Here is a 27,637-nt window from a genome sequence, read left to right on the forward strand (position 1 = left end):
AATGAAACGTTCTCTTTTTTTTTTTTTTTTCTTTTTTTTTTTTTTTTTTTTTTTTTTTTGGTGCTGGGGATCAAACTCAAGACCTTTCACTTCCAAGGCAGGCGGTGGAAACACTGAGCTAAATCCCCGGCCCAGAAACTCTTTCTGATGGTTGACAATAGCTCAATAACTGTACTGATCTCCATTCTGCCCAATTTCTCTCTCCTAGCCCTCCCCAACACAGGCAGATAGTCAACATCAGTGTCACAAAGTTCAACATTTCCAGAACCTCCCAGAATAATCTCATGATCAAGAAACTACTGATGTTTCTAGAAACATCTAGAATAATGATTGACCAAATATCTGGGTACCTTGGCCTAGCCAGATTGATACACAAAATTAATCATTTAGATCCTTGGAGGGTGGGGCTCATGTTTGCAAAAAACAAAACAAAACAACAAAGGTCCAAATCTTTTCTGCTAAAAAGCATTACCTCTGGAGAAAAAGAGTTTGAAGTGCTGGGTTATGATGACTGTGATTTTTCTTTAATTTTGTTTGTTTTCCTAATGTTTGGAGTATCTCCTACAATAAATACATTGTCCTTATAGTTTTAAAAAGAAGAAAAATTGCTTTTCCCCCATTCCCCTGCCCTCCCTTCAATTCCTCCACCGAGATACATCATGTAAAGATACAAGTTCCCAATGATAAATGTAAATGTACTGTATACCTAAAATGTACCCATAAAATAATTTACGGAAAAAAATATTAAAAATGAAACTATTGTTGGGAAGAAAATAATTTTACAATATAACCATTATTCCAACCTTTTCAAGAAAGCATGAAAACTTTTAAAGACCTAAAATTTTCACAGACCCACTTCCATATAATAGAATCTGCTGACTAAAAAAGTATTTAATAAGTATGAATCCAGTCATGCTTTAAAATGGATTTGCATGCTATTTATGTATGTAAATATAGTTCTAAATGTTTGGGAAGACAGTCCCCAAGATGTACGTAGCATTTCCACGTGTTTGGGGGTCCGTTTTCTTGGGGCACACAGATTCTTGGCAACAGATCAGACAAGTAGGACAGTCCGAGGGGCTTGGAACAGCCTACTCACTCCTATTCTCCCCACAGCCCCTTTATTTCACCAAAACCATTTTCTTAGCATAGCTAACCTTAGTTCTCATCACTTGCTGCTTCCGTCTTTGGCTAAGTTTTCTAATTTCTTTTTCACTCTTCCCTCAGGTTAGTTGACGGTCTCCTTTGAACCATGGTTATTTCCTAACCTGGGTTGCATTTAGGGCTCTGATTGAACCCTCAGTGCTCTTTTACCTTGTGTACTCCGAAAGACAAAACTCAGAATTATAAATAGCACTCACTCGGGCTGTCAAGAGCTGCAGAAGTATATCCTTACCATACAGGACCAAAAGCTTTTAAAAGCATCCATGTAAGCTCTATATTATAAAGAAGACATTCAGAACATCCAGCGGGCTCTTTTCTGGACAGCTCAACAGAGCAGTAGGGCTGGCAGTGATCTGAGACAGCAACTTGTTTTGTGAACAACAGCATCTTTTCTAAAGGCCAATTACAAAGCCTAAACCCTCTTTCCCACCATTCCCAGCAACCAGGCCCCCTGCTTTGAAAAACCACGTCTTTGCCTCTTGGTGAAAGGCCTTCACACATAGCGCCCAAGTCAAACACCTAAACCCCAGGCTAGGTGTTTCAATGTTCATGCTTGGCCTGAGTCTGGTCAATCCCAGGACTTCAAGGAATCCTCCATTTTTCCATGGTTCCATTCCCATGGGTATCTCCTTAACCCCTTCCAACTAAAGAGGGCTCTGCTGCCACACTGAGCCTCTGAGAAGAGATCAATATGACTCTCAAAAGCTTGGGGACATTTTAATAATCACATAATGGGAGAAAATCCCATCCTTACCGGACCCCTGCAATTCCTACAAGACAGTATGGGGCCAGGTGGGGCTGGCGCTCACTCACCTGTGAGGATGCATCAATAATATAGGGCTGGGAAGGGTTACAATTAGATGTGAGCCAGTATTTTCCACCTTGGTTCCCCACAACTGCTTGGTTTTTCATAAATACCCCAGTGAAAAATGTCTATTTTCCTAGGAAATCCTACTGCCCCAGGAACTCCCAAAGTAGCATCTTCAGAACAAAAGCACTATGTAACACTAATAACTTTGTTTTTCCAGGGTGGGGAGAGTTCCATGGTCAAGTGAGTTTGAAAAGTATTTACACTGAGTTTAAGTTGCAGAACTTCTCATACTTTTACAGTGTTAATGTACAGTGTAACTCTCCAAGCTAGGATGGGGACTGTGCTATTTTTAAAAATCTCTTATCTACAAACCCTTTCTAGGGAAAACACATGCTCTTATGCCAGTGTCCTGTGGGACATCCTGAGAAGCACTGCACTGGACCTGAAGAGACCCTAACTTGGTGGCTGAGCAGACTGCTCAGACCCTGAACCCCAAGATCAGCTCTGGAAGAGAGGCCTCTCTTTGCCTAAACCCTTTGGCCAGTCCCTGCAGGTCTCCTGCCACCTTGGCACCTCCTTCCGAGCCCTCACCTATATCACAAGAGGTGACTCCTGTGGCGTTTTGTTTTTTATTTTTTGAGGATAAGGAGTGGGACAAAAGAAGGTGCCTAATGTTTATTTAGAATTTATGAAAAATTACAGGGATTATACCTGAAGTGCTTAATACAAACTAGCACATAAACATATACAAATGTGTATAATTATAAAAAGAAGTCAGTACAAATTCCCTGGAAATAAGAAAACCACTTTTCACACTCCCACCCACCAAACGCCCTGCCACCGCCTCGGTATGTCTTCCTTGCTCTTCCTAGAAAGTTCTTTACACTGTGGTCATATTAATCTTCATTCCTGTCAACGGGAAACAGTCCTTGTTTTCTTCTTCCACCCCACTCTGCTCCTGAATCTGTCTTTCGAGAGATTGGTAAAGGTAAAACCTCGATGGAGATGAACTATGTAACACTATTACTTGCTGTTTTCTGCACGGGGACTCCTTCAGCTTTCTGGCCAGGTCCTTATCCTTCCTCCTGGCCCACACCCCACATCTTGGTCCCACACCTACGGTTGGTTATTGCCATTTCACCCTCTGGGAGCCCATAAATTCTCTTGAGTCAATTTGACTTCTAATGTGCAACAACATTTTGCCCAGTTTCAAAATCCTAGGACTCACTTAAGTTAAAATGATTTCCGTATACCTGTCGTAATATCTCTAGGCCTAAGAAACTTAATCTTTTACTCTCCCATCAAGAAGGCAACTCATAGTTTATTAATGCTTATTGTACCTGCTAGGGCTTGTGCAGTACACATGCCCGCATGGTTAATTTTCATAGTCTTTGCAGTTTTCATTCATATCTTAAGGAGGAAAGTGAGGCTTTAAAAGCTCAGTAACTTGCTCAAAGACAGGCCGTAAGTGGAAGACTCAACTCCAGAACCTTAGGTCTGTCTGACTTTTCAATTATGTGATGATTCATGCAGTACCAGACTGGCTATAGTTAAAGTAGACTGACAAAATTTCAGAATTGGCACTAAAGACTATGAAATACTGCGTTCTTTTCTTTTCTTGTAAGGACTAGATCCTTACAACTCAATTTGTTTGGTTATATCTGTAGCTGCAAGATCTAAAAGATTTTTCACCCTGTCCCAGTTGGCAAGATGTGACACTCCCAGTTGGAACACAGTGGCCTTCACCTATATGCCTAAAGGTTTTCTGTCATGAAGAAACAGGATTGCAACCCACAGGCAGTTGCCACAGCTGTGTGTTGTCTTCTAGCTGAGCTTATCTAAACACCAGATGTAAAGATGCACCTTGTGAACTCACACTGACATTAACTGCTTAAGTGAGGGGAAAGCTGCTTTGAATCTTCACCAAACACTGAACAAGCTGAAAGAATCCTAATCTCAAGCACTGTGATGAGTAAATCCCTCCTGTGCCGTGGTATAATATGGTTCGGGTCAGAGGGAGGGAGACTGGGCCAACACTGTACTGTGGACACTGCTAGGATTCAAGCAGAGATCCAACTCCTAGGCCTGTGTTGTTTCCAAAATGCTCTGCTGAAATTCAGGGAAACAAAAGCTTCCACTTTTTAAAAAATAATTTTGCCTTTTAAATTTCTTGGCAGTCAATACATCATTTAATATCTATTTAGCTATGATTCTTTGACACACACTGTGCTTAGAAACCCTTGTGGAAAAAAACTACACTTACGTTGTTCTTAATACTTTAATGATTAAGCTAGAAAGCATATATTTTATTTTGTGGGTATTTAATTATTTTTTTTCTTTTCTTTGCATAATTTGTAACCAGTATTTTTCCCAGGCTTCCTACAATCATGTGCATGGGTCCTTTTATGCCTTCATGGGTAAAACAGCAGATTAGTCAAAACTGGGTTTAAGACTTAGAAAGGAGCACATGGAAGGACCAGAGACCAAGTACATTCGGCACTTAAAACACCCTGAGGGCGGCTGTCAAACTGAAGCTGGATTCTTCCATGTAGAAAGCCAGATACTATGTCCAAATATGCGGCCTCCACTAACGCTCGTCCCTGAAGACTGCTACAGCTTGGCGATATCCCAATATTCTCAGGTGGCAGAGGAATAAATAGCCGCCCTTGCCTTCTTCTTTGGAGTAGCACTTGCTCCCTGCATGGCCACCAGTGTGTCTAAGAGAACTGTGTGTCAATTCTATGACAGCCTTGGTGACAGGGCACTCAAGAGAACAGACACACGAAATGGCCATGTGTCATCGCTGGGCTCAGTTCTTTCATCTTTAATTTGGCCTCTGGTTTCTATAAATCCACCTGCCTTCATCAGTCCGAAAATATCATTTCCCGAAATACAGTAGAAATTATTAATAACCAGTCTGGGTATTTTTAGATGCCTAGGTTCTTTGGAAGGTTTGGAATAGGGAGGAAATACAGAGGAATAAATTATGATCTGGGCTCTCAAAAAAACTCAAATGTCAGAAACACCTAGGATGTTTTAAAACATGTGTTCACCCACGGCCTAGAATGAAACTAGCTGACAAGTATGGGCCAAATATGACAAGAAATTAGAGCGATCCTATGATCAGGGAACTTGACAGAACGACAGCTTTCATCTGTTTGAGTATGGAAGAGATGTGGCCAATCCTCTGACATGTTGGACACTGATAAATTGCTCCACACAAATGGCTTCTTAGACATGGCCACGAAAGTACAAAAAACCTGGCTTGCCTACTGACATTCCCATTAACTATGAGTCACTTCTGAAGAACAGTCCAAGAACGTCTGAAAGCAGAGTTCTGACTAAGCCTGAGCAACTGCCGATCACTCAGCTGCATGAGGAACAGAGACACAAGGTGGGCACAGACTATGTTCTGCATTCCCACGCGTCACAGGCTGGTTAACACCGCCCCCTGCACATCTGCAGCCTCCAGCACAGCAGCTACAGAACAGTAATGGAACCCTCCATCCTTCCCCTCCCACCCTTGCCCCACACCAGGAAGTCCATTTCTTTAGCTCACCCTGTCCCACGCCTCATTCAGGTACATCCTACCCTCTCACCTCAGGTACGGCCAAAACTCTGGAAATTCTGCCCCCCCACCGGCACTTCAGTGGTCCATTTACCTTCAGTAATTGCTTCGCGCCTCCTGGGCTCCATCTGTCCTCCTCCTTTTCCCTCTTTAGCCACTCGACTCTTCTGCTGGGTGACCACAAAGCTAACTGCCAGTATTGATCTCTCCTAGGTGCCTCCCATCAGAAAGAGCAGTAGGGAAATGGCCAGCCACACCATGGTCTTTTGTTGCCATAGGGACAGTGAGAAAGGACAGACTTCATGTTGCAACTTCAGGGTTTTGCTTTTTTTTTTTAAGTTGGATCTATAATTAGATAACTTTTACCACGTTTTTATTTTATTTACTTGTTAGTTTTATTTCTTGGTACTGGGGATGGAACTCAGGCCCTTGGGCTTGCAAGGCAGGCAGCAGAACCACTGAGCCAAATCCCCAGCCTTATCATAGGTTTTTAAAAATAAAAAATAAAACCCATGAGGTTTAGTGGCCTTAATAGGGCAATGTGGATTTCATCAGGCCCTCCTCTTGCTCCTTCCCAATGAGCATGTCACGCTGTAACACCCTAACTCCCTCTTACGCCTTACCAAGGGTTTTGACAAACGTGGTAAACTAATCATGATGTCGGAAGAAACACGGCCTGGCAGATGATAGAAAAACAAAGACAAAGATTCTGCCATGCAAGGCTGCAGTGTGTGTAAAAGCTTACAGGCCCCAATGAGTATCTGCTACTGTGACTCAGAATGGTCTGCCTCTGTCGGCGCACAGGCCAGCACAGAAAACCAAGCCTCCCACTGCTAGAATCTCTCTCGGCACAGTACTCCAGGCTGGCACAGACTGTAGGAGTGGAATGGTCTCCAAGCTGTACCAGAAACCACAAAATGAGGACTTCTGCCCAAGGAAGTGTTGCTTCCTGTGAGAATCTGAGATGGAGCTGCAAATAGGTTAAGTAAATATTGAATGTGTCTCCAACAATATCAACACCACTGCACCTGGTGTTGGAACTCCGGGTGCAGTGATGCCAGATGGAGGACCGCAGCCCCACCAAAGATAGGCAGGTTTACACGGAAAGGAGCACACATCCGCTGATTGCTTACAACTACCTGTCTGGCCTCCACATGTCACCCTAAAGTGACCAACAATACCATTTTCAAAGCTTGTACCACAGGATAGAAGGCTCCCGTCCAATGGTATTTGACATATCCAAAGAAATGTGGCTACTTAGTTCCATGTGGGTAGATCTGAGTTAAAACATCAGCGGCATTAAATAAAATGACAATATATGGCAGGCAGAATTCCAAGATGGCTATCTATGATTTGTAGCTCATGGTTATTCATACACCTGGCACTGCTGTCATCAACTGACCTTAACTGAGATAGGGAGATTACAAGAGTGTGACAATTGTGCTGAGTTTTTTTGTTTTTTCGTTTTTTTTTTCCTGAGACTGAGTCTTGCTATGTAGTTAAGACTGGCCTTGAACTCACTACATAGACTGGGCTGGCCTCAAATGCATAGCAATCTTTCTGCTTCAGCCTTCTGAGTGCTATACTACAGACATGTGCCACCACGCCCAGCCTGTGATTCATTAAAAAAGCATCACAAGAAGTAGTCAAATTCAATGCTTGAAGATGGAGGAAGCCAAGTGAATAGAAATGCAGGCAGTTTCTATACACGGAGAGTTGTCTGCAACTGACAGCTAGCAAAGAAATAGAGAGTTCAGTCCCATGTCCTGAATACTGACAATAACCTGCACATTGTAGAAGCACATTCTTTTCCAGAGCCTTCAAATGAAAGCTTAGCCCAGCTGACACCTTGTTGTGGCCTAGTTGGACCTGTGTAGAGAATCTCACCAAGCCCATGTGGAGTCTGGACTTACAGAACTGTGAAAAGTTAAGTGGATTTTGTGATAATTTATGTACCAGCAGAACACCATCACACTATATGTATAAAGCCCTCAGTGCAGGGCCTCAGTTCGGAACAGCCTGGCCTTCCAGGTTAGCACTCTCCCTCACATCCTTCCCTACCTCCACTCACCAGAACGAGCTTTTCTCTGGCCCCTTTCACTGAAGGGGGGGTGACCAAGAAACACTGGTGAGGCAAAGACTCATTACTTCAAATACCCAGCCCAGGTGGAAAATAACATTAGATCTTTCCTCTCTTATCAACTACAACTCATATACAGCAAATGTAGAATTATTTTATTAGTTGTAAAGGCCAATTTACATGAGTCCTAGGTATTCCTGCATACTTTTACTAGAAAGGCCTTTATTTAACACATTCCCACCGACTTGAATCAACTGTCCTATGCCACTAATGACTGGTGTACCGTGCCACCCGATGGGACAGTCTCTCTCTCTCTCTCTCTCACACACACACACACACACACACACTCACACGTTCAAATCAGAGGTGCCCAGCAGCGAGACATACAAATTACAGCCCTGTCATGAATGTGTTAAGTTCTTCTCAGAATTGTGTTTGCAACAACCACCTTGAGGGATGAAGTAATGTCTCTATGCAGAACAAAGAACAGGCTTGCTAAAAAAGAGGCGGTGCTCCCAAGCATACATGTTCTTGGCTATCATGCAAAATCACTGCAGGCATGACACCTACCTGGGTCCCTTCCTGCCTTCTGTGGGACCTGAGGGACAGGGGAAAGCAATAAACATGAAACTCCATGTGGCCTGCTACGCTATATTTAGTTCTCTGTCTCCAAGCCAGGGCTTTTATGCCTTCTGCTAACACCCATGAAGCAATAATAATCTAACTTACTGGCTTACAAGTATGTGAAAATCCCAGACCCTGACTCTTAACTCTTAAGAGATCTGATGTCTTTTCATTATAAGTATTCAAGGAATAACAAACTTTTTGAGCTATCTCATGGAGATATTACAATTTATATTATAGGGTTATTTTAAGAATGAAATAAAATATATGGCACATCTGTGACAGAAAACATGTAGAAACATCCAATAACTGCCCTCCTGTTCCAGGGACCCATCCCTCACATGCACAGTGAGCCAAGGAGGTACAGTATGTGTCCGTGACAACAATCAAGACAGGAGCTAAGAAAGTCTAATATAGCAGTTTCTGACACCTCTATGGCACCATGTGATGTTATTAACATAGTTACATTTAATCCCTACAACACAAACTGAGGAAGACCTTGCAGAAACAACAGAACAGGTTCCACAGGGCTGTAACAAGGCCACAGGACAGGAGCGCAGGGATGTGGACTGCAGAAGCGCCGACTGTGCTGTTGCTCGCAGCGAGCCTGCATCCTGGAGGCACTCTTCTTCCAGGTCAGCCAGGGAAGCACCAGTGACCGGGCCACCGAGGAATGTCAATGCCAGGGGAAAACGGCTAGAAACCACAGGAAGGACAGATGGTTTTTATTTGTATACTGGTATTTTTAATGAAAAATTAAGACAGTCCTCAATATACAGATTATTCCGTCCCAAAGGAATACATCTGTACTTGGTCCCTTTGGCAGCTTCTGTTTTGTGTGTAGGCAACAGGGACTTATCTTGTGACAGTATCACTTGAGGGTCTTGCTAAGGTTAGAGAAGCCAATGCCAACACAGGTCATCAGGACTTTGTCCCCACCCTTGAGTTCTTCACCACATGGTTTGGTTTCAATTTTAAACATAATCTGGAAAAAGCTCTTCAAATGCCGTAAAAATTCTATCCTAAAAAAAAAAAAAGACAAAAGAATTCATTAAAAAAAAAAAAATGCCTCCTCTTCTCCTACCTAAAATCCAGGCTTTTGCAAGAGGAAGGACTGAAATTAACTTGCACTCAAGGTTAACTTGTAATCAAACTTGATTAAACAGTACTTATTTCCAGCCTGTCAGTTTCCAAGGAGGATTTAGACAGCTTGCAGAGATACAACAATTCAGCAAGAGAAATTCAACTAAAAAAGGCTACCCACAACAAAAGACACTTGAGCCACTTAGAATTAACACACTTGTTAGAAGAGAAATAAATATGGTGATAATTCTGAGTCATCCATACAAAGATAGAAGCATGTATCCCATGATTCATGGCATTGTGGAGGAAAAAAACAGGAAGAATGACTATTTTTGACACTGAAATAGGTAAATTCTCCCTTCACTCCTCACAGTTCTCTTAATTTACTCACCAAGTAGGTACTGAGTGCCTACTATAGAGGGCACTGTTCTTACCGCTTGGAAGTGTGGCAGCCAACTGAAACAATGAAAATAAAAAGCCCTTCCCTCATGAATACTTCACAGAAGGAGTACAGACAAGGTAAGTTCAATATTCTTACAAAGTACTAAGGAAATTTAAATTAAAAAAAATACAGATGGGAAAGATGTGGGTATGACAGTATTTGTGCGTGTGAGCAAGAGACTATGAAATACGGTGGCCAGACCGTAGTGTGGTCACACTGGCTCTAATGGCCTGCGCTGGAAGACTCCAAACTTACTCTAGCAGTATGACCATGAGACTCATCTGGAGAGGCCTCTAAACACACAGATTCCAAAGACTCTGAACAACTAGCAACCAGTATGGAAAGATGATCCATGTGCAAGAGCAGGACTCACAGGGCACTCAAAATGGCAGCCCTCTCCGCCCTCTCCCGGGTTCTGAGCTCCCTAGCTCACGGGGGTCAGAAAGCCGCTGTTAGCAAGCATCATGTCAATTCTTACCAGGAAAATTTGGGAAAGCCTGCTTTAGTGAAGAACTGTGGCCTAAACATCTGTAACAAAGTATTATGGAAACATTGGGTTATGCTGCCTCCCGCTCAAACTAGCCAAATTCCCTACCCCGGCCAGATAGTTCTCAACTTCAAATGCAGGTAGAACCACGTGAGGAACATTAGAAACACTGATCTCAGATGTGCAGATCAGATCACTGGAACAGAACTGAGAGTCAAGAAATAAACACACATTTAAGGGCAATCTGATAATTCAACTGGGAAAAAAATAAACTCTTCAAAAACTGATACGGAAACAACTTGGACAGCCACACAGAAGAGACTGAAGTTTGACTCCTTCCTCATTATCATACACAAAAATTAACTCTTAACCAGTGAAGCGCAGTGGCACACACCTATAATCCCAGCTACTTGGGAGGTGAGGCAAGAGGACCACAAGTTCTTCCCAAAAGAGTTACAAGCATCATGCCACAGTGATGTGAGCACACCCACGTTTACAGCAGCACAATTCGTAATGGCTACAGCTGTATGTCCATCACAGGTAAATGGATAAATAAAATGCGGTATTTTATTTACACAAGACTGAGTACCACTCTCCCTTATAGGAGGATATACTTGAGTCATCTGTAGGGAAATGGATGAACCCTGAAGCCGTAACATTAAGTAAAGTAAATAAGATACCCAAGCTTAAAGGTCTCATGGCTTCTTTTATATAAAATACACAATATATAAATAAACTACAAAATAAAAGCCGGGTGCGGTGGCGCACGCCTGTAATCCCAGCACTCGGAAGGCTGAGGCAGGAGGATTGCTGTGAGTTCGAGACCAGCCTGGGCTACACAGTGAATTCCAGATCAGTCTCAACTACATAGTGAGACCCTGTCTCAAAAAACAAACCAAACAAACAAACAAAAAATAAAAGACATACAATAGGAAAAAAGAGGAAAAATTATTGTAATCCAGTACTGACAATGTATGTAAAAATGTAATTTGACTTAGTACAGTTATCTTACCTGTTTTATGATTTTTAGCCTATTAGTCTGGCTTTTAATCTGTATATATGATAACTAATTTTATAGGGTCTTATAAGATAAATAAATTTAACGCTGGAGAAATAAAAGGAGGGGTGGAGGGAAGGGGGAAATAAAATGAACTGAAATGTGTTATAGACATGTACCAATTCCCTACAACAAATACAATCATTGCACACTACTAACAGAAGTCAAAGAAGAAGAGAAGGAAAGGAAAGAGGAAGAGCAGGAGGAAGAGGAGGAAGAGGCAGTGGCAGAGGAGAGAGCGGCGGCAGTGGTGGCAGTGGCAGCAAATTCAAGCCCAGCCTGGGTAACTTAGCAAGACACTGTCTCAACGTTTAAAAAAGAACTTAAAGACTAGAGAAGCAGCTCAGTGACAGAGTGTCTGCCTACCATGTGCCAAGTCCCTGAGCTCAATCCCAGTACTGCAAAAAAGACAAAAACAAACAAACAACAACAACAACAACAAAACAATAAAAAGTAAATTGTCTGGCATGGTGGTGCACACCTGTAATCCCAGCATTCAGGAGGCTGAGGCAGGAGGACTGCCACGAGTTTCAAGGCCAGCCTGGGCTAACATAGTGAATTCAAGACCAACCTGAACTACATAAGGAGACCCTACCTCAAAAAACGAAACCAAACCAAAACCAAGGATCAAAGACTCATGTATTGGAGCTAAAGCATATAGAAGAACACAGGGGCTAATCTTCAATATTTTTAGCTAGGCAACAGTTTTAATAGTTTCTTAAATATAACACCAAAAGCACAGCAATAAAAAAAGAGATAAATTGGACTTCATCAAATTAAAAACTTGTGCACGAAAGAACACTATCAAGAAAGGAAGACACTCTACATGATGGCAGAAAATATCTGTGAATCATTTATTTGATAACAGTCTGATGTTCACAATACATAAAGAACTTTTACAATTTAATAACAGTTTTCAGAAACCAAGAGAAATTTCCTTCCACAAAACACACAAATAATCAACCTATGGAAACATGTCCAACATTAGGAAAAGGAAAATAAAAATCATTGTAACACTGGGGCCAGAGATTTAGCTCAGTGGATCTACCACCTGCTTCGCAAACACAAGGTCCCGGAGTTCAATCCCTGGTACCAAAAACACAACAAAACAAAAAACACACAATCACTATAATACTTCAAACCTCGTAGGGTGGCAATACTAAAAGAGCCTGACAATAAAACAGTGTGGGTGAGGGGACAGAGAAATTAGAGCCCTCATACACTCCTGGTAAGAAGGTAAAATGGTACAGCTGCTAGGGAAAACAATTTGGTAATTCCTCAAAATGTTAAATAAGGAGTTATCATCTGACACAGTAACTCCACTCATGCATATACCTAAGAGAAATGACAATATACTCACACTAACTCTTGTACAGATGTCTATGACAGCATTATTCATAATAATCAAAAAGTAGATACAACCCAAATGCCCATCATCTAATGAATGGATTAAGTATTTGATGGAATATTATTCAGCCATAAAAACAAAATACCAACATACACTACAACATGGATGAAACAATAAAGTGCAAGAAACCAAGCAATGAAGGACCACACATTGTGTAATTCTACTTATATGAAATGCCCACAACAGTAAAACCTACCACATGAGAAGCAGAAAGCAGACTAGTAACTCCCTGGTGTGGGGAAAGTGGGGGAAATGAGGAGTGACCACAAACTGGCAAAGGGCTTCTTCCCGGGGTGATGAAAATGTCCTGAAATGAGACTGTGGTTGCGGTTATGTAACTTCTGCGAATAGGCTAAAAACCATTAAATTGTACATTTTAAAGGGGTAAACTGTGTTGTATAACTGTATTTTTAAAAACCTGTTTAAAATAAATAAATACATATTTATGCAGTTTAAAAAATACTGATTCTGGCTTCCATCACTACTATTTCCCAAACTAAGTATTAAGCCAATTGCAATGAATTTTTCTTTCCCTCCTTTATCTTTGATCTTGTCGGAGGAGAGAAAAAGCAATAAGGAGGAGGGGTCTGAATAATTCATCTATCTGGCTGAAATGACCAGCATGGCATGAGCCAGCAGATGACCCAATAACCATGCTCACAGAAAGACCTCTGCCTTCTCTTCCACCTAGCAATGTACAACTTCACTTTCATCTTCAAAACAGTACCTCACTTACAAAGCCTTCCCTTCCAATAATGCCTACCCCACATGACTTTGCCGCCCCGCCCCCGGCTTCCCTAGCATTTTGCACTGATGGTGTCTAACGAGATGCTTATATATGTATAGTTGTCTCCCTAACTGTCTCCTCCCCCTTTTTTAAATTATATAAATACCAATGACCTCTACAGATGAAATGCATTATACCTGGAGACACTAAGACCCTCAATAAAGGGGCACCAAGTAGAATTTAGAAGCTAGGAGTAATTTTGAGAAGTGATCTCAACATTCTTGGCAATTAAAGGAAGTTAGTTCTCCCCCACTTGCTTTCCTTTCTTACTAACCAAATGAAATCTTCTTTTTTATCCCCCCTCTTCCTCCATCCCATTACCTCCCCCACTCTATCCTAGGGAAAAAAGAAAACAAATACATCAAACACATAGATAAACAGGCCACATCTGTGGGCCAAGCTTCCAGCTGGCAGGAACACAGAAAACACCAGCCATCTCACGCCCTCATCTGAATTCTAAGGAGAAAACAGCCTGTTCCCTCTTTCCAGGCTGCAGCAGCCGACTAACACAGGGCTCAGGCATGCTCTGCTCCCACAGCCTCACCCAGCCTGCTGCTGAATCACTCAACTGTGCTGAAAACCCAGACACCCTCTCCCTCTGGCACAATTCCTGTGGGGCCTCAGCTTGCCTGATCTCTTGGAAAGGATGGGAGAAACACAGGCTTGAGTGTGCAGACCTCTGTATTTGCAGCATCAGAGTATCTGTTGCCTTTGGAACGTTTAGAAAAAGAAAAATCAGTTTGACTTTTTACCTCATGTTCTGCCAACCTCTCAGCGTGTGAGGAAAACCATAGAAGAGACTGGATTAACGCAGGCCTCGGAATGCCTCTCCTCACCTCCAGACTCATTCTCCTGTGTCACCAGCGTGTGGGATATTAAACAGCAAAAATGCTTAGAACTTGAGAAGTGACCAGAGATGATGCTACATCCCAACTGATAGCCTCCTGAAGAAAACGAGAGCCAAGAGAAGCACAGACTTGCCTGGGTCTCCCTGCAGGCCACAGCCCCACCCAGTCACCTCCCCACTTCACCACTGTTCCTTCCTTCCCTGAGTGCAGCAGATTCACACTTCCTAGATACAACCACATGGCCAGGACACACTGAAGGCAACTCTGCCCTTCAGCAGACACCACCCTCACAGTGCAGCCAGCAGCTTTCCAGACAAGACATCTTGGGGAAATGGAGGTGTAGGCAACTCCTGTGTGAAGAATTTTAACTCTTAAAGAGTTAGATATAATAAGCCCTTACGTATTTCTTTCAAGACAATGTGATTTATTTTCAGAAAACAAAAAACAATAGGTTTGCTATGGAAGCCTTCTGTTCATCTGATAAGCAGGTTTCAGAGAATTTTGCAACACAGAGATAATTTTTCCTGTGTATTTTCAAAAGATGGGCTGTTTTCGCTGCCACGGTTGGTCAACAACTACAGGCCATGAGACTCAGTCACCGGTCCATTGACTCACAACCAGCCAGAACTTGGCGGATCCTGACCTTAGACACAGCTTGCAGTCTCTCCAGAAACCATGACAGAGGGTCCTGCACACTGCTCTACCACACCCCTAATTCTCCTGCCCTTCAATATGGAATCTGAAAGAACTTTTCTGAAAAAAATGCAGCAAGGCATCCTGCCTCAGGCAAAGTGCTAGGAGTTCAATGATAATGGATGGAATCCCAGGTCTCACAGAAGAGCACAGTGGTTCAGGGACGCAGCAATTCCAGATAAAATTGTCCTGGTGAACACCAATGTGAGGATGGAAGGTGAGAACTTGTGTGCCTCAACCCTATCACCTGTAAGATGGAGCGTATAATAGTACCTGCTTTTATACACCCCTAGGGTGGTGCTGAAAACTAAATGAGTTAAAGTACTTGAAACATTGTGGATGCAGCTCATCATAATGAGCTTCTCTGGCATGCATGAGGCCCTGGATTCAATCCTCAGCACAGCAAAACAAAAGAAAAAAAAAAAAAAAGAATATCTGGCTTATAATAAGCACCATGTTTATTTAATAAACACCTACCTTACAGAACTCTTGGGAATGCTAAATAAGATATGTGTTCGGATCTATGGACCACATGACTAACTCCCTCCAGTCATGTTACTAAAGCAAAGTAAATATGACTGAAGGAAGTTACTCACAAACTTAAGGAGAAAGGCCTGGGGTAGGGCTACGAGCACCCAGAAGCCAAGGCATCCAGTACTGAGTGAGCTCCTTAGGCATGCTGCCAGGAGCACCGAGCACTGGGACTCACCTAAGCTTCACTCTGGCTCCTAAAGCCAATGACTCCAGAACCATCTACCTTATTTACAGGTAGGACCAAGACTCAGAGATACTTAGATCTCATTACAATCCACCAGTGGCTCCATGGCAGAGTCAGAACTCAAGTCCAGATAGACCAGACCCTGAGGTCTGTACAAGGGTAACCTCTGTCCAATCCCAGTTCCTAAAAGTGCTAAGATGCTCCTTGATATCTATTTTTCTGCCTTTAATCCAATTCTTAAAATATAAATTATAAAATTAAGCTCTTTGAACATAGGATAGAACTGCTGTTACTAACTATAAATCACACACACACACACACACACACACACACACACACACACACACTATTTTATTCTACTGGAAAAAAATTCTTTGTCCTCCCTCCAGAATTTCACACATGTAGACTTACTTTCTTAAGTAGTCAGAAAACCACTAACAACAACCTCCTGAAGCAAGACAGTGGGCAGAGGACAGGGAGGAACATAAGAGACTTGTACTTTCCAGAAAGAGCTTGAAAGCAACAGTGAAAGAGAATACATCCCTCTCATCCCAATGTCCTGCAAACAGACATTAAAAACTATTTATACAAATCAAAGCATGTGCAAGCTGCCAGAAGAAATACATTTTTTAAAGCAAGAAGGTCTTGCTTTTGGTTTTCTTTAGAAATTTGAGGCTCCATAAAACAGAGTTGTAGGGCCAGGGATGTAGCTCAGTGGCACTGCGCCTGCCTGGCAAGCGCAAGGTCCTGAGTTCAATCCCTGGTACCAACCCCCACCAAAACCCCCCAAAAAATAGAGTCCTACATTTTTGCACATAAAAATAATTGTGATACTTTGGCCTCTAAAGCTCTTGCATCCAACTAGAATAAACTATTCCCCCTACCATCAAGGCCCTGACCTGGACTGTCTTTCATTTTACCCTCAAATGTACCCATAAATAGGACGTTAATTATAACTATAAGGTATCAACTTCACCCTTAATCACTTTGGGCCACTGAACTTTCCATGATGATAAAGGGCAAAAACACAGCTTTCTTGAAAACATACTCCCTTCCTCCTTATACTGGGGAGGCTGCCCTTTCCTGCCCTATGACAGGGCCTGCTACCTGACGCCTTGAGGCAGGTAATCCAAAGAGAATGGGGCTAAGCTCCAGGCCTGTCTTTAAAACAGTCTTGGGGTCGGAGATTTAGCTCAGTGGTGCCACCATCTGCCAGCATCTGCCTTGCAAGCACAAGGTCCCAAGTTTGATCCCTGATGCCAAAAATGAAAACAAAAACAAACACACACACAGTCTTATAATTGGTCCTACTCTTTTAAAGCTCCATTCAGAGCAGATCACTGCTTTCCCTGGAGATTTAATAATATACACAAGATTTACAGAAGAGAAAATATTGCAATTAATGTTTGGTAAAAGGTGTTTTAAGGATGACACTAAAACTTTTATTTTATCTTTTTGGTTTCTTGAGACAGGGTCTCACCATATAGTTCTGGCTGGTGTTGAACTCACCATGTGGCCCAGGCTGGCCTCAAACTCAGTGATTCTCCTGGGATTACAAGTGTGTGCCACTATGGCTATCTGACTCAGGAACTTTTACAAATGTCCAGTCACATTTTACCTTCTTCAGTGAAGCTGAGGTTCTAAAGAGTATAAAAAGTCCCTGGAGCCAAACTGGAAAACTCCCCAAAAGTTAAAAAAAAAAAAAAGATGTCAAAATATATATATATTCCACTTTCACAAATGTTCTGCCAAAGCCCATGTCCCAGGACCACACACACTTTGAGACAACTCTTGCTGTGTGAGGTCTGCTGTGGCCCCAAAGCAGAACTCGGGAATGCAATGGCAGTGGCACTGGCTAAAAAGCCAATGGGACTCAGGGTGGTCCCAGCTAGCAGCTTTGGCAAACTCCATGGAAAACGAATCTCTGCACTTAGGCTATGCTCACCTTCTCTCCAAATACTTCACCAGCAAGTCCGTTTTAGCAGTGTTGACTACTGATGTGAGCATGTCACTAAGGATTACTCAATTTTAGGTTTCCTGTCCTGGGAAATACTTTACGCATGTTATCAGGAGATAATGTGCCGCTTGCCAGTTCCCTGCTTATCAGTTTTCCCCCACTGCTAACAGAATGTATTCTCCTCCATTTTTCGGTTCCAAAAAATCCTCCATCGCCTTCTCAAAAAATAAAAAGAAAGCCTCCCCAAAAAATCTCTTTTCAAACTGCAGGTTTCCACAACCCCAAAGCTACGGCTCACTGCTGCGGGCCTCACTGCGGTCCCCGCCCCTTTCTTTCTCAACGTGATGGCACCACCATTCTTCAGTTATCACAGTACTGTACCTTTCAGACATACAGCATCGGTACCATGATAACCGAAAAAGGACAGTTCAGTCTCATATCTAGCTGAGAACTTCCTCCCTCCCGCTTACTACCACAGATGGCCATATAATCATCTCTAGGTCTACAAACGCATGTATGTATTTGCACGCACACACACTGTCAGTACTCCAGGAGCCTATTTCCAGCAACCTCATTTATTACTGATGAGAAATGCTGCTTTCACTGTGCTATTTGATTTTTTCTTCTTTACACTGTGCCCTTCATAATTCGTCTGACTGACTGCTTTAGAGAATGCTTGCTCTTACCCATTAGCAATAAATTTCTGCTTTTAAAAAAACCAAACTCACCTCTATAATTTCCAGACTAATCTAGCAGCATTACCACGAACTTTGCCCTTCTACATTTTTTTCAGCTAGCCAGTATTCTAGCATCTTGAAAAAAGAAAGCCCATTTGCCACAGCAGGTAAGACTGCTATGGAACAGAGATTTTAAAAATTAAAGAGCAAAATTCAAGCCACAAAAAACCAGAAGTTTTACCACAAAAATGGAAATAAAATCTAAAGCACAAACAAAAGAACGGCCCAATATATATCATGCAGGAAAGTTGGGAATGAGGAAAGAAAGGAAGGCAAGGTATAAAAATAAACTCCAGGTGGAGTGGCAATTGCTGGCTCATTTAAGGGTCAGTGCAAGCAGGCGGTCACGTGTCATTTTGTGCAATTACAAAACTAAACTGGACAGAGTGATGAGACTGGCGAAAAGAAAACAACTTACGTATAAGGAGAGATTGGTCCTAGCAGGACTTTGGAAACATCCTGCTGTCCAAGGGTCATGAGCAGCAGAGCCAGACTCTGGTTGGTTGAGTCTACACATCCACCCTGTAAATACAAACACTTTAATGATTAATCACTTACAAACCAGAAATGGAAGCACAACACAAGAAAAAGAGAGGGGACCAGCAGCATACTCACAACATTAGAGCCTACCAAATACAGCCTTGTAAGAGTAACCGTTTCATCAACTAACTTGAGGAGGTTAAATTAACAGGTAACCAACTCAATTATAATAACCGAGATATCAAAATGAGCAGACATTCAAATTTCCTGAAGAGAATCTAGAAAAAAGTAAAACTTTGCCTTAGAAATTGGAGTAGAGGTGGGACATTTTATTGAGTACAAGCAAAAAAAGCATAATGACCTCTAATAGATGAATTCCAAGGGATCCGTGAGTGATGTTTGTCTAATCTGTCTCAGAAAAACACTATCGACCCCAAAAGGCTTTTCACCTTTAAAGCATTTACATTCTTTCTGGGACCACATTCCCCACACCTATTCCAGTACTCTCAGAATCTGCTCCCAACGCTCTTAACCTCGCTGCTTACGCCTTCCTGCGTGCCTTCAAACTGGAACACCATTATAATCAGATCCTTCCGTGCTCATGATTTATCCATTATTCTTGAAACTTGCTCTTCTTTTTCCTTCCAAATCAATAAGCAGAATAAAATTCTCTTCAAAACCTTTCTCCTGAGGCACAATGGCTTTGGTTGTTTTTCTTCTGTCATTCTTCATTTTCTCAGTCATTTCAGCCCATTTGAATCCACCCACTACCGGGGATTAAATTTGTGACTTTTAAATGTCTTTACTTCTGTTATTCTTTCAGGGATAACTTTATTTACAATTCAAACTCATATTATATATCGCATGAGCAGGATGACCTAGAATTTCTACTTTGCACAAATCACAATGAAAAATCCAGCTGCTGCTCATGGTACACTGCTGTCTGCAGCTGGACTCTTGAGCAGAACAGGTGGCTGCCAGGCTAGTCATAGGAAGAAAACCCTTCCCTTCTAATGCATGTAGGTTAGGGAACAAATCACCTCACAGATGCAAACACGCTTTCTCCAGCGCTCAGACTTCATGTAGTAGCCCTGACAAGGCTATAAGAAAAAGGTTTTCCTAAATTACCTAAGTTTTAACAAAGAATAGGGAACAGTGTTCACCTCAGTGAAACTTAGGACAAAAGTTTCTTTTCCATAAAAAACAGGAAATCTGATCCAGAAAACGAATTCTGTTCCCCTTCAGAAGATTCCCTAAAATTAAACTGTTCTCTTCAATCTCTGCTTCCTATCACTACACTGTTATTGCACCATTCTTAATGGTACTAGACTAGTATTTTACTGCAAAAAATGTGCATTGCACATGTATAGAACATCACGGGGGCAGGGATGGTGGGGACTACAAGATGCAAGGCACAGGATGCGGGGTGTCACTCACCCAACATTAGAGGGAGGCTGCTTTTAGGAAGCACAGACTTGACCTGGCCCCGGAGAAACGACTGGGCGTAGGGAAGAAGGAAAGGCACAACATGGGAAAGATAATGAACTAGGGCCAGTGTGGCGCAGACTGGAGCCACTCACAACTGCAGAGAGAAAGTGGGCTAGTCAGCCTGAGGCAGGGCTTGCCTAATGCAGTCAAGAATTGTAACTTGATCTTGGGAAAGTGAAGAGCCAGAAGAGCAGAGACCAGACCGGTATTTGGAGGGAGATGGAGGGAGATGGAGACACAGAAGGAGGCTGGAGAGAATGTGGAAAGGTTTTCCCCTCTGGCAGGGAAGAGAGCTGGTTTCCACACATAATCCAGGTCTGTGGGATGTGAATGTGGGTGAGGTGCCCCAAGCAGGAAAGGCGGCAGTGGATGGAGCAGGGGAAAGGATACAAAGAAAGGGGCAGTTTCAGGAAGCCTGATACAGAACTGAGAAAACTTGGTAACTAGTGCATAGGAAGAATTGGGTCAAAGCCTTAAAACTCTGGTTAAAAATTAACAACACCTTCAAAATGGATGGGTTTTTGTTACTCATTCAAATCACATTGCGTCATAGATCCGTAAAGAGCTACTCAAAAAAGCATGAAGATTTTTCATCCTTCTACTAAATAAAGATCACAGACACACAAAGTTTTCTTAACACCTAAAAGAAAATAAAATTGACCCAGGAGTAACAAAATGGTTTAATGAAAATCTCAGTTAGAGAAAAGAAATAGTAACACTACAATCCGGACTGAGTTTTTCCTCTTGTGCCCTGGAGGGCTGTGACTTCACTCCAAGGCTAACACTCTGCTATTTATGGGGATACAAAATTCAAACTCCAGCTGTACCCATGGGATCCTGCTATGCTGCTCTGTGATGTGGGGCTTTCAGTTCTTCTAAGATCTTCTAGAAAGGGACAGAAGCTGGTCAGCCACCACAGGACCAGGGAAAGGAAGCCTGCACAAGTCCACGAGTTTCCCTGAGCTCCCACAAACATCACATGCGTCACAATGTGGAGGTGTAAGACTTCATGAACTAACTGGAGAGCAACCTCTTCACCGTTTACCCCAAACTTTTAGTCATTACATATCTCCTCCCCTCCAAAATCATTATGTTTAGCATCAAAAAATGAATTGATTTAGCACCAAAAAATTGTGGCAGACTTTGCACAAAACCCATGACAGAACACTTGCACCTTGAGAAGGATTTCACTTCTTTCCTCTACCACTTCCCAGCTGCCGGTGCTGGAAAAGAGGGAGTCAATCTTTCCAGGGAACACCATCCTGCTTTGTCTTTCATTTTTAACTAAGTGCACACTAAACAGAGCCATTTAGAATATTTAATTGTAACTAATGCTGAAACTCTTCATTCTCACTTGGATCTGGGGAGCAGACTGTACCTGTCAGGTGTCCTCTGAGCAACATCTCATGATCCAGGCTGCTCCCTCCCACAGTGACTGAGAAAATGAACCAATGGCAAAAGAAAAACAAAATTGCCACTGAAACCACTTATCCTATGTTATTCACTGGACTCAGATATGATTTTTTTTTTTTTTTTTTTTTTTTACTTCAAACAGAACAAAACTCCTTGGAGATAGAGAGATGACTAAGATCCAGGAAGAAACAGAGAGATAAATATGAAGATACAGAAAAGATCCTTGAAGAGCAAGCAAGCCGAAGTACAGTTCTCATTAGTGGTCAGTCAAGAGTATGGAAAAGCCCGGCACCTACAGAGCCGAGTTGGCCTCCCTCGGAGCCTGACTGGACCCCACTTGTGTAAAGAAAGGTTTTACCTTCCTGATGCAAAATCAAGGCAAGAGATGCAGACTTGGCGGCACATCCCTGTAATCCAGCACCCTGGGAAGCTACGGGAGGAAGATTACAGGTTTGAGCCCAGTTGGGGCACCTTAGTGAGACCCTGTCTCAGAATAAAAAACAAAAAGGTCTGAGGATGTAGCTCAGTGCAGAGGCCCTCGGTTCAATTCCCAAGACTGAAAAAAAAATTTTTTTTAGAAGAGAGTACAGACTAACTGAAATCTTGAAACCAGGTCTGTGGCTTCCTCTAACCAAGTAGGTAGGGTCTTAGAGAATGCACCTTATTCCTCCTGCCACCATCTTCCTTCCCTCACAATTTCTTCCTTACTTCCATCAGCTCACCTACTTAAGGGAAGCAGTACAAGTGTGCACAGGCTTATGTACATCTTGTATGAATGGACTGACACAGAAAGAGCATGGCCACAGGGAAGGCAGGTCGATCTGAGCTGCAGAAGCAAATGGTAAAGCCTATCTTCATACTGCATCACTCGGTCTCGGCTCCCAGATCTTCACACTACCCAAAGTCCCCACCATACTGTGACACAGGCTTACCTGCCCTAAGCAGTCTTCTACGCTCTAGAATATGCTGTAAAATACAGCCTGTTGGCATCACTTTACATCTGAATCAACAGCCACACACAAATACAGATTCTGAGTTTCTCTTGAAAAATCACAAAGCAATGACTCCCCATTCCCACATGACAATACCTGGTAGCACTGAGATGGTACCCTATTTGGTCAGGATGATGGGGTAGTCACCACCTTCACTCTCCCTGTTTCATGTTTGTTTAACCTTCATTCTCTTTTTTTTGGTACTGGGGATCAAACTCAGGTCCTTGAGCTTGCAAAGCAGGTGGCAGAACCACTGAGCTAAATCCCCGGCCCCTAACCTTCATTCTCTTTTATGACTCTGTTCCGGATCTCTCCTGTGCCCCCATTAAAATGTACCTGCTTTGTATCCCAACCCAGTGGAGCTGGGTTTCTGCGTACTAATTCAACTGATCCATTAAACTCATTAAGGCTAAACTGTTTAAAGCATATGCACACACCGGTTAACTCCTTGGCTTACACCCTTGAAGAAGAGTAAAAATGATGAGCACCAAATTCTTTTCCCAGAGGCTGAGGACATACGTACTCTGTGGATCTCCTCTAGTAGCAGTCTGGCACAGTTCCTGCCGAGGTCCTCTGGAAGCACAGCTGCACCCTGGCCCTGAGGGTTGGAGGCCAGTTCAGCACTGAGGAAGGTGCCATTAGTGGTCTCAGCAACCAGTGACAACCCAAAGCCTGGAGACCTGGAGATTCAAAGGCACAGATGCTGAGTAGGTAAAGGCACATGCACTAACAAACAGAAAGGGCAGACAGACATCTTTTGGATGGCATTTGAAGACTTCTGTTGGACTCCCTTAAGTCACTTATGGGAGTAAGTACTACCTCACACTAAAAATACAGACCACTTCCTGAGGGCACATAAGGGAGAACCAAGGAAGGTACAGTATGCACTGCTTCTCCTACTAGTCCTCATTCCCTCACCTTCTCCCTTCTCTAGTCTGCAACAGCTCCTGCTGCCAGAGTTTACAACAATCAACAGTATATGAAATGTTAACAGGGCTGCCAGGCATTGAGAGAATCTACTTTCTGCCAATTACAGGGGTTCTGCAAATAATACTTAAGAAATTACAATCACGCAGAGAAGCTATCGCTGCCTTCATTTCATAAATGAGGAAATGTCAAAATTAACCGGCTGGAACCAAGTCCACACAGGCAGAAAGTGACTGAGATGCAAGTCTTAAGACTCCAAAGCCAGTTATTCAACCCTCAGACACAACTAATCCAAGAGGTATAAGGGGCCTAGAGATCACCTGGTTAAAACTCTCGTTGAGGAACACCACAGTGAAAAATATGACACAACCCAGAATGGGTCTACAGAAGGCACACCTTTATGCTTTTAGCCCAAAGGGAAGCTCTAAACTCAGAATTCAATGAATACAATTAGTGGATTGGCACTACGATCTCTCCCAGTGTGTTTCTACCATGCAACAGCCAGAACCAAACACTCTTTTTGTCCAGGACTACAGGTGACTTATTCAGTCATGCATCGAACAAGCATCCGCGGGGAAGGCTTAGAAGAGCCAGGAACCTTGGGTACCTTGGTAACACGAGTTCCCGCCCTCACAGCACCTAGCAACAACCACTTTAACCACAAAAGAAAATCAACCTGAAAACGATGCAAATAAAGATCTCTCCACAAAATTCCAAAATGTTTCATATTCTAAGATGCCTCTTTGCCCAACACCTCAGAAGCAAATAGGCCATCCAGACACAGCAGCTTTCCTAGCAGCACAACCATAACAAGCCTGCCTCCATTAACACAATTCAACACTGTTCATAAAGTGTCTTCTGCGAGTCTAGTATGAGTTGAGCCGAAGTATTTACCTTCGAATAACTGCGTGAAATTAATCTTTTAAATACACAGTATGAGCTCACTATATGGCGGAACTACATTGGTCAATACTTAATGTCTTCAGAAAAATTCAATCGTCTATTTAGTCAAGGGTCAGTAACATGTGCCAAAGCAAGGGGATGCAGCAAGTTAGGAATTTAAGCAAAGGTTCAAGGGCATTCGAAATCATGCCTAACAATCAAATAGCACCCATCATCCAGGGAACATGGAAAATTCTAGTGAAATCTCAAACTGCCTTTACGTCATCTGACCAGGAGGAGAATGAGGACACGCAGCTTAGAGACAGAAGCAGTGACACAAAACATGAACAGAAAACACAGCGAGGTGGGGGTGGGACATGAGACAGGTTACCACCACTGCTTTCACGCACTTACCTATATTTCCAAATTTCTTCATCCACATAAATGTTTTGTGGGGTATATGGGTTATTACAATGAATTATATTAATTATTATTAATCAGAATTGCTCTTATCATATTAGGAACTTTAGAGAAAACACAGAACACTGATTAGCCTCCAAGTACACTGCTCCAGCTGTTTCCCCACAATTCAGACTATGTGCATTATTAGGCCTATTTCATGTTTTATTGGCATGGCAGCCTCTCATCAAGTGACCTCACCAGAGCTTTCCAACTGGTAGAGGATTAGACTTTTCATAATTACTATGAGAGTCAACAGGGGCCACACTGGCCTGATGTGCATTGCTGGTCAAAGTGCTAACAAAAGCCAGCAAGAACGGCTGGCCCCCAGGATTTTACGCCACGGCCCTAACATATATTGTTGCTCCTGCATTTGAACAAGCCTAACTCATACGCATACTGCACTGAATCGAGAGGAAAATACCTATCCATGACTTTATAATTTTACAAACAGGAAAGGGAAATCAACATTTTTCATCTGTCACTTGAGATTTAGAAAACTAAAAGCAAATCATGCATTGGTTTTACATGTAATTTTCAAAATGAAGGTGGGCACTGATGACCCACAGGACTACACATCCATACCTTGATCCATACATAAGGATTCACCTCGCTATTAGCAAGTATGAGGATGCATTTCTGTCAACTGAGTCAGTGGCACTATTAAAAAGCCACGATAATTGGTCTAGAAATGTTAATTTTTTATTTTTTTTTTCCCATGTGTACAGGGGTAACACATCGTACTAAATATGGAAGGTCATATCTACGTGGGTTTGATTACAGAAACTAATAAAGTATTCTCTAAATAATGAAAAAAGAACAAAATAAGACTATAAGAACAATAAGCAATTTAAATATGTTCAGGGACCATTTTCATCTTCAGAATTAAGGATTATTTTAATCTTATATCATTGCCTTTTCTCTTTTACTTTCCTTTTTAGTTTTATTTTAGGATTCCCCATTTTTAATGTTCATACAGAGATTTCTTTAACTGAAATACCGAATAGTTTCTTTGGTGTGAAAAACTGTAATAGTACACAAGATCCTAATGAGATAATTAATAATGTGAAATAGGAAATAAAGGGCTAAAGGTGTAGGGAAAGTGGGAAGGGTGGGGGAAAGGTAATAAGGGAGAGGAAAAAAATATGAGAAACTGAAAAAAATGGAAATAAAGTGTTTGTAATGGGGAGGGGAGGAGGGGGTGAAGGGAGGGCAGGGACAAGGGGAAAAAATGAGAATCAAGACCTATTATGTAAAGGTACAGAATCCCAATGATGACTGTAACTGTATTGTATACCTAGATTGTACCAATAAACTCAATAAAAAGAAAAAAAGCCACGATAGCTAGTGGCAGGCAGTATGGACTTCAAGGCTGCTGTGCTTCATTGCTCCCCACTCTCCAGCCAAGCTAGGACCAGACAGAGAAGGGATCGAGACAATCAGGGCATTTAGACAACTCCTGCAGCTACTTAGGCGCCCCCAGCCTCTACAATCATCCTTCTGGGAAAGAGCCAACAGTTGACATATATTCCATACCTCCAACCAAGAAGGGAGAAGGGAGAGGAAAAATCAGCATGCGCGGCTAACATGCTGTAGCACCTATTACATGGGAGGGGCTGCATCGATAGCTTACATATATGTTTGTTTTGTTTTTTGCATTTCTGGGATTTAGCCCAAGGCCTTTGTAGTGAACTAAATCCTCAGCCCTTCCTACCCTCCATCCGCCTTTCATCACTGAGCGAGCCACAAAGTTGCCTAGGCTGGACAGACTTGGAACTGTAATCTCCCTGCCTCAGCCTCTCAGAGTACTGGGAATGCAGGCTTGCACAAACATGCTTAGCTACATACATGTTTTATGTTTATAATAATCCTGGGATGCAAACATTATCACCCTCAACATGTAGATGAGACAAACATTGCTGATACTTGAGTAACAAAGGTTTGGGACCATCATTAACAATGCCAGTCTCCCAGAAAGCAGAGTAAGTTTTGCATACAAACCCTTTCCTAACCCTAACCTCTGACACCACCACCCTTGTTTCTCTGGACCAGGAGCCATCTCTGAACTTCTAAAACCACCTTCATCTCTCCACTGGGCCTCATGAAATTAAAAATATTCACTCACACTCAAGCCCTCACCCACCTTTTCTGTCTTTTCTCTTTTTGCTGAAGTTAAAAGAAACCTTGGGTGGAACAGCTAAGAAAAGGATCAGCTCTGCTGCCTTTTAGGAAAAAGATGACTTCTTAACCCACAAATGGCTAACCTTGGGCTCTTGATTCTTTTTGGGAGATACAACCTGAAAATTTTAGTTTCAAAACTTAATGATGCTATCATTCATACTAAAATGATCCAGCAAAAAAGAAAAGTCAGAAAGAAGTAAAGCAATTGTGGCAAAATATTCATTGTTAAGTATAAGGAAGATACATACACAGGTGTTCATTGTCCTATTCCTTTAGTTATTTTCTAGATTACATATTTTTGTAACCCCTAAATTCCCTGTTTCTAAACATACAAAAGCAAATCCTAAAATA

At 42.3% G+C, this 27,637-nt stretch overlaps 1 protein-coding gene across 1 annotated transcript in view; it reads right to left on the bottom strand.

Annotated features, from left to right (window-relative positions):
* Window positions 1-8,949: 8,949 nt before the first annotated feature.
* Window positions 8,950-27,637, bottom strand: part of Rcl1 (RNA terminal phosphate cyclase like 1) — a 37,983-nt gene continuing 19,295 nt past the window's right edge. Inside the window, exons 8-10 of the mRNA XM_010620855.1 lie at window positions 23,361-23,517; window positions 18,883-18,986; window positions 8,950-9,269 (exon numbers count right to left, since the gene is read on the bottom strand). Of these exons, the coding sequence (XP_010619157.1) occupies window positions 9,119-9,269; window positions 18,883-18,986; window positions 23,361-23,517 (412 nt within the window). The 3' untranslated portion in view covers window positions 8,950-9,118. The remainder of the gene's footprint in view (window positions 9,270-18,882; window positions 18,987-23,360; window positions 23,518-27,637) is intronic.

This window comes from Fukomys damarensis, unplaced genomic scaffold (assembly GCF_012274545.1).
Source record: "Fukomys damarensis isolate Sample0158 unplaced genomic scaffold, DMR_v1.0_HiC HiC_scaffold_31, whole genome shotgun sequence".
NCBI classification, from domain to species: Eukaryota; Metazoa; Chordata; class Mammalia; order Rodentia; family Bathyergidae; genus Fukomys; species Fukomys damarensis.